The sequence below is a fragment of the Bombus pyrosoma genome, linkage group LG10 (assembly GCF_014825855.1).
Source record: "Bombus pyrosoma isolate SC7728 linkage group LG10, ASM1482585v1, whole genome shotgun sequence".
Lineage (NCBI taxonomy): Eukaryota > Metazoa > Arthropoda > Insecta > Hymenoptera > Apidae > Bombus > Bombus pyrosoma.
In genome coordinates this window covers 1417770-1429831 of record NC_057779.1, presented here as the reverse complement: position 1 = coordinate 1429831, position 12062 = coordinate 1417770, and the positions used below count along the sequence as shown (strand labels likewise).

At 31.5% G+C, this 12062-nt stretch overlaps 5 protein-coding genes across 6 annotated transcripts; 3 read left to right on the top strand and 2 right to left on the bottom strand.

Annotated features, from left to right (window-relative positions):
* Positions 1-200: 200 nt before the first annotated feature.
* On the top strand, positions 201-3567 carry LOC122571521 (ribonucleases P/MRP protein subunit POP1). 2 transcript variants are annotated; one of them, XM_043735374.1, is made up of 4 exons: positions 201-655; positions 778-2109; positions 2191-3111; positions 3446-3567. In XM_043735374.1, exons 1-4 carry the CDS (start codon positions 532-534, stop codon positions 3469-3471), a joined length of 2403 nt encoding a protein of 800 aa, XP_043591309.1. In that variant the 5' UTR covers positions 201-531; the 3' UTR covers positions 3472-3567. The 2 variants fall into 2 exon arrangements, with proteins under 2 accessions (XP_043591309.1, XP_043591308.1); XM_043735373.1 differs by lacking the exon at positions 3446-3567 and having other exon boundaries at positions 2191-3243.
* On the top strand, positions 3486-4976 carry LOC122571527 (carbonyl reductase [NADPH] 1-like). The gene is made up of 4 exons (XM_043735386.1): positions 3486-3603; positions 3712-3972; positions 4047-4285; positions 4368-4976. Exons 1-4 carry the CDS (start codon positions 3586-3588, stop codon positions 4678-4680), a joined length of 831 nt encoding a protein of 276 aa, XP_043591321.1. The 5' UTR covers positions 3486-3585; the 3' UTR covers positions 4681-4976.
* LOC122571528 (U6 snRNA-associated Sm-like protein LSm2) lies at positions 4845-5879 on the bottom strand. Its single transcript, XM_043735388.1, has 4 exons — positions 5510-5879; positions 5360-5427; positions 5198-5288; positions 4845-5114 (listed from the first exon to the last, which is right to left on the bottom strand). The coding sequence occupies exons 1-4, from the start codon at positions 5510-5512 to the stop codon at positions 4989-4991; spliced, it is 288 nt and encodes a 95-aa protein (XP_043591323.1). The 5' UTR covers positions 5513-5879; the 3' UTR covers positions 4845-4988.
* Positions 5880-5984: 105 nt separating this feature from the next.
* On the top strand, positions 5985-8879 carry LOC122571523 (drebrin-like protein). Its single transcript, XM_043735380.1, has 5 exons — positions 5985-6336; positions 6744-6912; positions 6981-7213; positions 7283-7460; positions 7537-8879. Exons 1-5 carry the CDS (start codon positions 6254-6256, stop codon positions 8311-8313), a joined length of 1440 nt encoding a protein of 479 aa, XP_043591315.1. The 5' UTR covers positions 5985-6253; the 3' UTR covers positions 8314-8879.
* A 111-nt stretch (positions 8880-8990) lies between these two features.
* LOC122571526 (cleavage and polyadenylation specificity factor subunit 4) lies at positions 8991-11080 on the bottom strand. Its single transcript, XM_043735385.1, has 4 exons — positions 10369-11080; positions 9935-10138; positions 9581-9770; positions 8991-9504 (listed from the first exon to the last, which is right to left on the bottom strand). The coding sequence occupies exons 1-4, from the start codon at positions 10469-10471 to the stop codon at positions 9141-9143; spliced, it is 861 nt and encodes a 286-aa protein (XP_043591320.1). The 5' UTR covers positions 10472-11080; the 3' UTR covers positions 8991-9140.
* Positions 11081-12062: the final 982 nt, after the last annotated feature.

The window sequence follows — 12062 nt, the reverse complement described above, 5'->3', positions numbered from 1 at the left end:
ACTTTTAGATATAGTCCCGTACAGTAGGTATGGAATTCTTCGAACCAATGAAACTCTTGATGTTTGATATACCGTTGCAGGCGACCTACTCCTTATTGGTTAACGAACATTCCAAATGTAACAGGGTTAACGCGTGTTGCGTACACGCTTTGATAAATAATTATTTCGATTTCGTTTTCCTTAAGTCCAATTCCTATTGACCTCGAAGAATGCCCCCTATAGGCACAGGATTAAAATACTCTCGGCTAATTCAAGCTCCGTCGGCGTTTCTGTGTTCAAGTTGAAGTATTTTTAACTATGCTTTAAATGGATACTACACGTGTATCTGAATATTAAAGTGGTGTCAAGCAATGTACAATAAATCACAATTCGTATACTTCAAAACTATTTTTGTCTGATGACTACGTGTGCTTGTCACTAGGATATTTATAGTACTATAACCTATAATATTCTTCTACTGTTCTACTGTTCATAAATTTAAGTATAGGTTACTTTGGTGTAAACAAAAATTTAAACACTCGTATATAAGAGATGGCGGGAATAGAACAATTCGATGAATTCTTGGGTGGATCGCAACGATTGCCACATGAAGTCCACATTATGAAACTTGTTTCTGCGAGAGCTAGCGAAATTGCTGCAATGACATATTCCATAGGTATGTTGAACGATACACGAATCTACTCTAGTAAATTTAAATTTCCTTATCAACATATAAATATGTATTAAATACATTGGGAAAAATGTTATCTAAATCGTTATTTATTATTGCATTTACAGAAAATCCTCAACAAACGAAACTTGTATTTCAAAAACTGCCGGTATATATGCGCAGGCGTGTCATGTCCCATAATGCTAAGCGTCTACCCCGCCGATTACAGGAGGCACATTTAAATCAAATGACTAAATCCGGATTGCCGCCAAAAATAAAAAGACAGTCGCGTAGATATCGCAGACGATCTCGTAATTTACTCGTTGAATATAAACGAAGACAACGAAATAAAATTTGGTTGGAAACTCATATTTGGCATGCAAAACGTTTTCATATGATAGACAAATGGGGCTACAGAATCGCAAGTTATGCAAATGATAAATGTTTCAAGGCTAATTATCGTGCGGTGGCAAAATACTGCTTGATGCAAGATATTTCATATTATACATGTATCGAAATTAATGGTCTTGAGAAAATTTTGAAAGAAACTTTAAAGAGCCATTGTAATCCGCTCGAATTAACATTTGCTGCACAAATTTTTATAACAGGCACACGAGAAGGAACTGTAATGTTTTTTAAAAAGAATGGCTATCCTCAATTTCCAATCGGTCACGTACATTTTTTGTGGAGACCAAGTCAATCTGATCTAAGAACCATATGGATTTGGGTACATCCATCTTTCCTCGATGATTTCCTCGCGGAAATTATATCTAGTTTTGAATTTCGCTTGACCGACGAACATTCTACTTCTACGAGTGATCAAAATACGGAATCTTGCTTATACATTAATGAAAAGAATTGTAAAATGAATATTCATAAAAATACTTTTAATCGATTTCGTTTTTACGGACCATTGACAACTAGCGTTTTAACAAATGCTCTACAGTTGCCGAAATTTGATAAAATACTTAATTTGAAATTGGATGCCATGCAATTAGATCATAATCAAATGGATTACGAGGAAGATGAAAATTCTGATAAATTATGGCATATTGAGTATTATGATAATCAAGAAAATATTGAGTCTTTGAAAATTCAAGAACAATTATGGCAAATGTTAAAAACGTTACAATCACCTAGTCAGTTGCCACCAAATATTGTTTTTGGCTTTACTGTCTTGGATCCAAGATTCCATTTACCAGATAAAAGAACTAGACCTCAAAGAGAAACACAGACAATTGAAATGGTGTCAGTACCTCCTACAAATGCAAACTCTAGTCCACTTTGGGAACAGAAAATAAGAGAGAAAGTCAGTAAGACATGTGCAACAACAAGTGAAATTAATAAACTAAGAAGTCAATGCTTAGTACCTGGTTTAGATAATGACAAATATTTTAATGAAAAGATCATGGCAAAGATACCAGTATTGTTGATTCAAAAACCTGGTATCGGTAAAACAGGTAATTTTTATTAATAACGATTACATTGGAAAACTTCCTTATCAATAAAGATAATCAAGATTGATAAATATGTTATTTTAGGGTTAGGCTCTGGAGTAGATGTTATTCTTCCATCTAATTGGGGAATGCCATTCTGGCTTGCTTGTATATTTCGTTGTGTAAGAGTTGGTGCACTCAGAGAATCAAAATCTATACTATTTGAATGTGAGAATATGCAATCCCCAGATATTAATGATCCGGATACACCTGCATATACAAGAGAAGCATTAAATACCAAATTGGAGCTAAAAGAAAAGTATTTTCATTATCCACCGAACAGGCGCGTGAACTTTGTTAAATTCGGAATCTCTAGTCCTTTTTTCTGTGAATGGAAAATCTTAATGAGAGAATGGACAGATACAGAAGATTTTTTTGTATTAAGAAATCGTAAATTATTAAATTTCTTGCAAAAAAGCTTAGTTCAAGAAAGTAATGCAAGAAGATATAATACACCAAATAATCATGTATCAAGTCTTACTCTGCAAAGTGCATTTGAAGACAGAAATTGTTTAATTCGCGTTAAAGTAGATATTATGAAAAAAGGATGTCCTAAAAGATTTGCAATAATATGTATGCCAACTAATGAAGATATAGAAAAGTTTAAGAACAATAGAAGTTGGTCAGGTCCTGTGGAAAAATTAAATGTTGATCCAAATGAAAGTATTCGTAAAATATCGCGAAAGAATCATTTGGCTCTTTTAAAACGGCTAAAGAGACGAAGAATACATCATAAAAAGACATTGACTAATAAATTAAGTGAAATGTTAAATAAAGATTTTCAAAGATTTAGTTATGAAAATAAATTAAAGAATTTGTTAGAAATAAGTCGTGAAGCCATATGCAAACAAACTCAAAAAATGTCGCAGTTGTATCTTCCAGATTGTGTTAAAGTACGAAATTCTTGTGATAGAGAGATTATGGGTTATATTACAACGGGTGATTTCTGTTTTACAAAAGCAAAAGGTATAGGTTTAGGATATGCAACATTAAATTCATTAATTGAACTGATCAATAAAAAACATCCCTTTGTTCTTGTTAGAAATATTCAGACAAGACAATATAGAATTGCTAGATTACAAGTAGTAATTTAACAGTAGCTATCCTGTAGTATTATTCGTAATAAATTGTTATTTAATATTTTAAATTATATGTGAACTTTGTTAAATACCGTACTTTTTAAAATACCATTTTGTAACATATATGATATTTGATAGTTGAATTGTTTATAATGGAAAAAAAAGAAAAAATTTGATAAACAAATCTAATCATTATGTCGCGTTTATCATTGTTTGTCAAGGTTGTTCACAACTATATAATGTTTGATGATTTGCTATAGTACATTCAATCCAGTGTAACGTAATATTATCAGAGTATTACGTTTAACCTCCTCGAATTACTATTTTACGCATATAGGAAAATTGGTTTAAAATACCCAATATGACACGTGTAGCTGTCGTAAGTATAAAATATATATTATAAAAACTTTGTATAGTTTTATTGCTTAAACTGCATTTGATATCGTAACAGTCACATCATACATATCTTAATAAATCGAATGTTTAGGTAACCGGTGGGAATAAAGGCATTGGATTTGCTATTGTAAAACATCTTTGCAAACAATTTGGTGGAGTTGTTTATTTAACAGCTCGTGATGTTACTCGAGGACAGAATGCTATTAAAGAACTTGAAAAACAAGGTTTAAACGCAAAATTTCATCAACTTGATATTACTGATGAAAGTAGTATTTCTACTTTTCATGATTATTTAGAAAAAACATATCAAGGATTGGATGTATTAGTTAACAATGCTGCTATTGCATTTAAGGTAATTAAAACTTTATTTACTTATTTCTTTTTTTTTCCAAAAGATATTCTCTACAAATTTTATTAAATATACAGACAACTGCTACAGAACCTTTTTCTCTGCAAGCTGAAGAGACATTAAGAGTAAACTATTTTAGCTTAAGAAAAGTATGCAGCAAACTTTATCCATTATTGAAACCACATGCACGTGTAGTACATGTGTCAAGTTCTTCTGGTCATTTATCAAGGATTCCTGGTGAATCATTAAAGAAAAGATTTTCAGATCCAAATCTTACAGAGGAACAATTAGACAATATTATGCACGAATTTATTGAGTATGTTGAATTACAAAAATATACTAATTTACAATCTACTTTGTTCCATGGGATGTATCCTAAATTTTAATTATATTTTCAGTGCTGCAAAGACAAACACTCACTTAGAGAAAGGATGGGCAGATTCTGCCTATGTTGCAAGCAAAGTCGGAGTATCTGCTTTAGCTAGAATTCATCAAAGAATGTTTAATTCAGATACTAGAGAAGATCTCGTAGTGAATGCTGTGCATCCCGGCTATGTAGACACAGATATGACTAGTCATAAAGGTACTTTGAAGCCTGATGAAGGTGCTGAGGCTCCTGTATATGCTGCATTATTACCAGAAAATACAGACATAAAGGGTAAATATATCTGGTATGACAAATCATTAATGGAATGGACAAAGGATGAATAAATATATAACAATATGAGTTATTTTGGATGAATGCTGTAAAAAGATATACTATATATACATATACTTACTATATTATCTTCAAATTTATTAGTTTTATGTGTGATTTACAGTTTTTTCTCTTTTTATTTGAAATACACATGATAACAAATAATTTGAAAAAATTGTTACAAACAGAAACTAATTTTTTTTAATGTTACATATAAACTCAATTTACACACTTGTAGATTCAAAGTTTGTATGTCATTGTACACAATTGTTAGCTTTAATAGTAAAAAATAAATCATTTTTAAATCTAATAACGGCACAAATTATCTTGCTTGAACTGCTGCTTCTTTGCGTGCAGCATCCTGTAATAACTGAGTATCCACTTCATCTCCTGGCAGTTGTACATAACGTACTACTGATCCTCGAATAAAACAGTTTTTTACAGACAACTGAAAGATATTATATTTTTACTTTCTGTTACGATTTCCTTTACTATTAAACATATAAAATCATAAATATATGCACTACAAACCATGTGAGGATATTTATCTGGATCGGTCACACTTATATCAGTTAACTTTATATTCAGGTATTGATCTACTGAGTGCAAAGTACCACAAATGCTACATACAAAAGTTTTATTAGGTGATCTTATAAACATTACAAAATAGAGTTTTTCTTCTGATGAACTTACCTCAAATCATTTTTTAATTCTACAACTACGTCCTTTCCGATCAAGGATTTGAAAAACGAATAAAACAACTGTAAAAAACATCAAAAAGAAGTTATTTTATTATGAAAAGGAACAGAGGTTAACCCGCCAAATGAAAAACGTTCGACTTACCATCTTTAATAAACTAAAAATACCCAATTTTTAAATTCGTTTATCGTATTATCTAATGAACATAATGAAAATATAATTATTGAAACTAATAATTATACTAATTTCTCGATTGCCGGCACGAAATTGCTGTTATGACAATTTGTTTGAAAGTGTCACTATACACGTTGCGAGCTTAGGGTTTGTACCATTAAATATTGACTTCAACATTTATCTCATTAATATTTTTTCTTATTTACAAAATTTTTATCTATGTTCGCAAGCATGCTTTCTGTATTTATCGATAATTTTTAGAAATAAAAGATACGAATCAAGATAAAATTCGATAATTTCATACTATATAAAATTATATAAAATATTTCAACTGTATCTTGCCTCTTATTTGCTCGTGTTACTTTTACTGATTGGAGGTCTCCGCCAGTAGGTACGCGTAATCAATCGTGCTTTGTAGAACAGTCTTGAAGGATTTCATCAATAAAGTTTTGTTTAAATATGTTTTAGCATACGTCAAAACTTGTGTGCTCATATTTGTGTGTTTAAATATAAGTTAATTTAGTTCTTCGTAATCGATTTAAGCACGTTGCCTATATAGATAAGATCCATCGTTTTGCGGTTGGTAACAGAAGGGCGTTGACATTTAATCAAAAAGGCAAAACGTGAAGATGCAACTGTGACATTAATTCGCCAGTAGCAACTTTTTCGGATTTGTTGTTACGGTTGATTTTTCTTATGAACTGAACAAAAAAGATGTCAATTAATTTAACAAAAAATAAAGACGCTTTGGTGGCTGCTTGGCACAGCGTAGTCGACGATAAATCGTCTACTAACTGGTAGGCTTGCATCTTTTTCTCTTATGTTGTATTTTATCATTCCGGCTAATGCGTCGATATGAATCCGGTATCTTAAAGATTCACAAATGTTCAATTGAATTCTCAAAAACTTGCAAAATAAATTGCTACAATATATTAAGTAACTCTTCCTTTTACATTTATCGATCGATATAAATAGCGCAAAATATATAATTAGCATTTACAACGGTAAAACAAATAGTCGGTAACACTACACATACGGAGAATGAGAAATTTCTTTTGCGAAATATAATAATTTTGTGCCTTTATTGAATCCCACTAATTATTAATATATCTTCTTACTTTTAATTAAAGATGAGGGATTATAAATATACAATACATATTATTTAATTAAATTTATTTTATTAAGTTACTATTATTATTCATAGGGCCTTGTTTGGATACGAAGGACAAACTAACAACTTAAAAGTAGTTGGTACTGGAAATGGAGGTCTGGAAGAAATGATTGACCGTTTAAATAGTAGTCATATCATGTATGCCTTTTGTCGTGTAATAGATACTAAAACAAGTCTACCAAAATGTCTCTTAATAAATTGGGTAAGATTTCATATTTAAAAAGTTAATAATTTTATTGCATATATACAATAAAATGAGTTGCGTTTTAGCAAGGAGAAGGAGCACCAATTGTTAGAAAGGGCACTTGTGCAAATCATATTAGGGATGTAGAAAAATTATTAAAAGGTGCACATATAACAATCACTGCTCGCTCTGAAGATGATGTTGAAGTGGATTCCATCATGGAAAAACTTGCTAGAGCAACAGCTTCGGCATACAAATTTAATGAACCACGCGGGGAAAACGAAGGTAATACAGGTCCTGTGGGTACCACATATCGCAGGTATATATCTTTAGTGTTTTAATTATAAGAGTATCGGAATCTTCAACTTAAAGATAATACGTATTGCAGAGTAATTCCCGAACAAGAAATAAATGCAACAGAACGTGATCAATTTTGGCAAAGGGAAGAAATGGAAGAGAAGAAAAGACTGGAACAAGAACGTATAAAATGTGAAAAAGAACGGCAACGGCTTGAAGAAGAAATTAGAACTAGAGAAGAAAAAGAAGCAATGCTCAGAGAACAACAAGTAAACACATTTTATATTATTATATTTATTATTTAATAGTGAATATTTTGCTATTTAAATTTTGATATACTTGTAGGTCACTGCCAAAGAAAATTCAATAGCGCGACAAAAGTTGGCGGAGCAACGTGCTGAGGAGGCGAATAATAAATTTAATCAACTAGCCGCAAGTCAACACTATAGCAACGATGTTGAAGACGATCATAAATCGCGAAGCGAAGAATTGCGACGACAAAGAAGTAAAGAAACGCAACAGTTAATTGCTCAAAGAACGATAAATGCAAGAGCTGTTTTCGAACAGAATTCGGCAGCTGGTCAAATGAAGTCTTCTCCAGTGCAGCAACAATATATACCGAAGAATAGTCATGTAGAAGCAGCTAAAAAGGCATTCGAGGAGAGTCAGCAAAAAGAGATACTCCATACAAAAGTGGAAGAGGAAGTGAAAACAGAAGTGAATAAAACACATAACTTAGATGTAGTAACCACCACCGCTTCAAATGCATCTTTATCTCCGAATCAAATTCCGAATCAAGTTATCTCCGAGTCTAAATTGCCAGAGCCAGAAGAAGAACCTGAGCAACAATCGGCGACGAAGGAAGCAATTACTGAAAATGAGTTGTACAGTCAAATGGATGGTCAGTACTTATATTTTGACCCAAATAATGAAGGAATGAAAGCAAGAGCCTTATATGACTACCAGGCAGCTGATGATACAGAAATTACTTTTGATCCTGGAGATATTATTACACATATAGATGCTATTGACGAAGGATGGTGGCAAGGTCTTGGTCCCGACGGTACTTATGGACTTTTTCCTGCTAATTATGTCGAAGTTATTGATTACAATACGACATGATAAGAAATATTCTTGTGCAAATAGAAGATCTCTTTTCCTAATTAAAAGGAAACCATACTTGCTTTTTCGCATATAAAAGTGACATTCAGTATTTTCATGGTTCTGATGACTTTGCACTTTTCTTTTAATAATAGCAATGTTTAGGTACGACGTATTTCGAAGAATGAGAAAAACAATATATATTTAAAATAAAACAATAACTTATGTTTAGGTATTAAATGCACACCCAATAACGAAGGAATTTAATATCTCTGATAATAATCACATAAAAGATAAATATTGTTAATATTTTAGCGAACAAGATTTTAAAAATTAATAGTCTTACAATGCCACTTCATATACAAATGGCGAAGTACGTCTTCCCATGTTCAACGTCACAAACTAAATAAATTAGCGGTAAACAAATATATCTTTTTATAACATTCTACGTCGAAAATCGATGCGCTCATAGATATAGCGTATTTAATAATTTAGCAAATACCCTTTAAATACATTTACAAAATGTAATAACGAGTATTTAGGAGTATGTTTAATTCTTTAAACAATAAATTAAATTTGTTATAGTATATACTTTATAGTATTTTCACCCAAAATATGCTTTAAACATTCTTTAATTTGACCAAATTTTTTTTATAGAAAATACAAAATATTTATAATTATTTTATTTTATTTAAAGGTGTTGGAATCTTTTATTACGAGTCAATATGAAATTAATTGTATTAAACCTATTTTACTATATGATATATAGAAATTTTTACAGACAAGTGATTTTACTAATAATGAAACATAATCATAATATTAATCTTACACAAATAAAATAGGTGAAATCATCTACGGTAATTTTGATTCTGAGTAGCACTTCCACTACCCCCGGCATGGCTTAAAAATGCTAAATGTCCTTTTGGACATTTATTGGCATAATGACCTTTAGTTCCACATTTGTAACAAGTGACTTCTTCTAGTGGCTTTTGAGGCCCTCTTGGTGGGGGCCCATTATGCATATTCATGTGATGCGTAGCATGAGAATTACCTTCTATTTCTTGTCTAACTTGAGCTTCACGTACGTCAGGTGGCATTTTATTACAATAAATTGCTTTATGACCACCTTCCCCACAAAAATGACAGGTGATCATTACCTTCTTTCCTTCTTTAGGTTGCATATCTTGCACTGCTGGTAATTCAAATCTTGGACTGGAAAGAGAAGAAAAATTGTAATAATGTAGCTAAATAAGAACAATTTGAAATATTGACTTGGTGATAAACTTACTGCATAAATTTACAGTTTGGACCTTCAGGACAAAATCCAGCTAAATATGCCATGCATAAAACACGACGAACATGTCGATGTCTGCATAAAGGTCCATGTCTGCAGAATCCACGATCATACCAAGGACAATCTCTGACTTTAGTTTCTGGGTCAATATGTAGGAATGGACATTCTTTATTGTGACAAGCATCTAGTAATTCATAACTGATTTTAACATACCTATACTGAGAAATCTTAGTAACACCATAAAGAAAAAATGTTAAAAAAACAATAAAAAGATATTTATAAGTTTATCATAGGTAGAACCTTAGAAGAAATAAGAATGAAATACCATTGTATGCTATATATACTTACTAAATCTGGAATAGAAATAACATTCTGGCATTTTTGTCATATCATACTCATGTAAAAATTCACACTGATCACCCTTTTTACAAAGACCTCTTAACCAATGTTTACATACTATTGTACGATCTCCACGTACGTGCCTAAATGGACAAGAGGCTCCTTTAACACATGTACCTCTTGGATAAAATTGACATACTGCAGCAGTAGATTCTATAAGCAACGAGACAGTAAACAGATAAATTTAATCAACGATGAATAAACAGTATAAATTTAAATTAAAATATTAATATCTCAATGAAGATCGTCGATATAACAGAGTATATTTTATTCAAAAAATACAGTGTAGCAATGTGTGCAATTTGACAATTTCATTCTCCAGTTACTTTTACATTTTTAGAAGATAACCTAAACAAATGCAGTATACGAAAACTATCACGTACTGTCCATTCCAGTAAAAGGTAAAGGAAGTGCTCCATACTGTTCGTCAAGAGCAATTTCAATATCAAATCGCATATTATCCACATTCGCCACTAGACACTCCATTATTGTTTAAAATCTATCAACAATCACAATCACAAATCTATTTACTACCGTATACACAATAAGCATTAACTTCATTCACAGCTAAACTAAAGTTTTTATCGCGGAACATTCATTTCCAAATACTGATGAGCATTGTTAGTAATATTTCCACTAATTCATCATTGAACAATTTTAATAATTCGAACTATTTATTGATCAAAGAAAATTACAAGTCCAATTTCTCGCACACAACATTATTCTGCACGTGCGTTGATAAGATTGAAGGCGTCATTTTATTTCAGTATTTCACATTGGCGCTCTTGAATGATTCTTATCTACTATTATCCACAGAGCTTTTTCTGGATTGGAAATTTAGCGCCATCTGCTTTGAGTAAGATTTGAAAAAAATCGCGGTTACCTTTGATAGAAAACTCGTCAGCGAACAAATTACCTACCTTAAAAAATTCAACGTTTTTACGTCTTCTGAGATTTATTATTACGAATTTATCAATTATAATTTATTTATACATAGCAATTATATAGAAGTTAAAAATGTAGCAAACTTTTTCCTTATACATGTAATAAAGTGACATATTCCTCAAACATCTGAAGTTCAATAAATACAAAATAAATGTAAATATGTAATAAACTCTTTCATATGAAAATTGTTTGATTTAACAAGGAAATTTAATAGAAATAAGTTTCTTTCTTTGTAAAAACCACTTCGGTGATTAGGTTAAATACATACATTCGAACTTTTTTCAAGATGAGTAGGTTAGTTTGTGTAATAAAGAGTCTCTGCTAATACAACTCTCTTGGATGATAAATCAGGGCTGGAGAGTCGGCAATTAAAATTTCCCACTCTGACGTCGGCTCCTCTTTTTTTTGCTTCGACTGTAACTTCGACCCTGACTTTATTTATGACGGATTGTTAACATACTAACTGTATGTATGTATGTATATAGCTAAATTACTAATATTCAATAGACAATACTTGTATCTTGATAAAGTATTTTTGCTCTTACAAAATAGTTCCTATAAAATAGTTCCCTCAATACGGCATTCCATGGGAACGTGACTACCGTTTTATACAAGGGTTACCTATTATATTACCTATTTTGTATTTTTGTACTTTGATACAAATTCAAATTTGATACAAATTTTGATACAAATTAATAATATTTTTAATATATAAATAATTTTATTGCAACTTTTAATTATTTTAAGTACATTTTTGATTTTTGTCAAATTTACTAGCCTGGAGTCGTAGTCAGCATATTTCTTTCCAATTCCGCTTCCGATTCCAGGCTCGAATTCTCTTAGTTTCCGAGATATTCGCGAAAAATTGTCACGGTATCACTACAATGAATTCTGTCTCTAACTCTGTATCCTTACGGCGCGATAGTCGGCTAAGATGACGCTTAACCCAAACTTAATTCTTATCTTTTGTTTATAGTTTATATAGGTTTGGGTTAGATGTCATCTTATCCGGACGCCTCGTGGACCAACGGTCGACAACCAATTTTGACGCATACGCTGTCGCGAACGCACAATTCTAAGCAGAACTTATGTATGGCGCCGACACTACCAATATTTTTTTACGAATATCTCG

What these genes read in the sequence shown, in the direction of transcription:
- LOC122571521 (XM_043735373.1), top strand. Translation starts at nt 532, where the DNA reads ATGGCGGGAATAGAACAATTCGATGAATTCTTGGGTGGATCGCAACGA. An exon ending in TGCAATGACATATTCCATAG is followed by an intron (nt 656 to 777) that starts GTATGTTGAACG and finishes TTGCATTTACAG; the next exon opens with AAAATCCTCAACAAACGAAA. An exon ending in ACCTGGTATCGGTAAAACAG is followed by an intron (nt 2,110 to 2,190) that starts GTAATTTTTATT and finishes ATGTTATTTTAG; the next exon opens with GGTTAGGCTCTGGAGTAGAT.
- LOC122571527 (XM_043735386.1), top strand. An exon ending in ATGCTGCTATTGCATTTAAG is followed by an intron (nt 3,973 to 4,046) that starts GTAATTAAAACT and finishes TTAAATATACAG; the next exon opens with ACAACTGCTACAGAACCTTT. An exon ending in ATTATGCACGAATTTATTGA is followed by an intron (nt 4,286 to 4,367) that starts GTATGTTGAATT and finishes TTATATTTTCAG; the next exon opens with TGCTGCAAAGACAAACACTC.
- LOC122571528 (XM_043735388.1), bottom strand. An exon ending in GAATTAAAAAATGATTTGAG is followed by an intron (nt 5,289 to 5,359) that starts GTAAGTTCATCA and finishes TTTTGTATGTAG; the next exon opens with CATTTGTGGTACTTTGCACT. An exon ending in CAGATAAATATCCTCACATG is followed by an intron (nt 5,115 to 5,197) that starts GTTTGTAGTGCA and finishes AATATCTTTCAG; the next exon opens with TTGTCTGTAAAAAACTGTTT.
- LOC122571523 (XM_043735380.1), top strand. Translation starts at nt 6,254, where the DNA reads ATGTCAATTAATTTAACAAAAAATAAAGACGCTTTGGTGGCTGCTTGG. An exon ending in AATGTCTCTTAATAAATTGG is followed by an intron (nt 6,913 to 6,980) that starts GTAAGATTTCAT and finishes GTTGCGTTTTAG; the next exon opens with CAAGGAGAAGGAGCACCAAT. An exon ending in GTGGGTACCACATATCGCAG is followed by an intron (nt 7,214 to 7,282) that starts GTATATATCTTT and finishes TACGTATTGCAG; the next exon opens with AGTAATTCCCGAACAAGAAA.
- LOC122571526 (XM_043735385.1), bottom strand. Translation starts at nt 10,471, where the DNA reads ATGGAGTGTCTAGTGGCGAATGTGGATAATATGCGATTTGATATTGAA. An exon ending in ACCTTTTACTGGAATGGACA is followed by an intron (nt 10,139 to 10,368) that starts GTACGTGATAGT and finishes CGTTGCTTATAG; the next exon opens with AATCTACTGCTGCAGTATGT. An exon ending in CCAAACTGTAAATTTATGCA is followed by an intron (nt 9,505 to 9,580) that starts GTAAGTTTATCA and finishes TTCTCTTTCCAG; the next exon opens with TCCAAGATTTGAATTACCAG.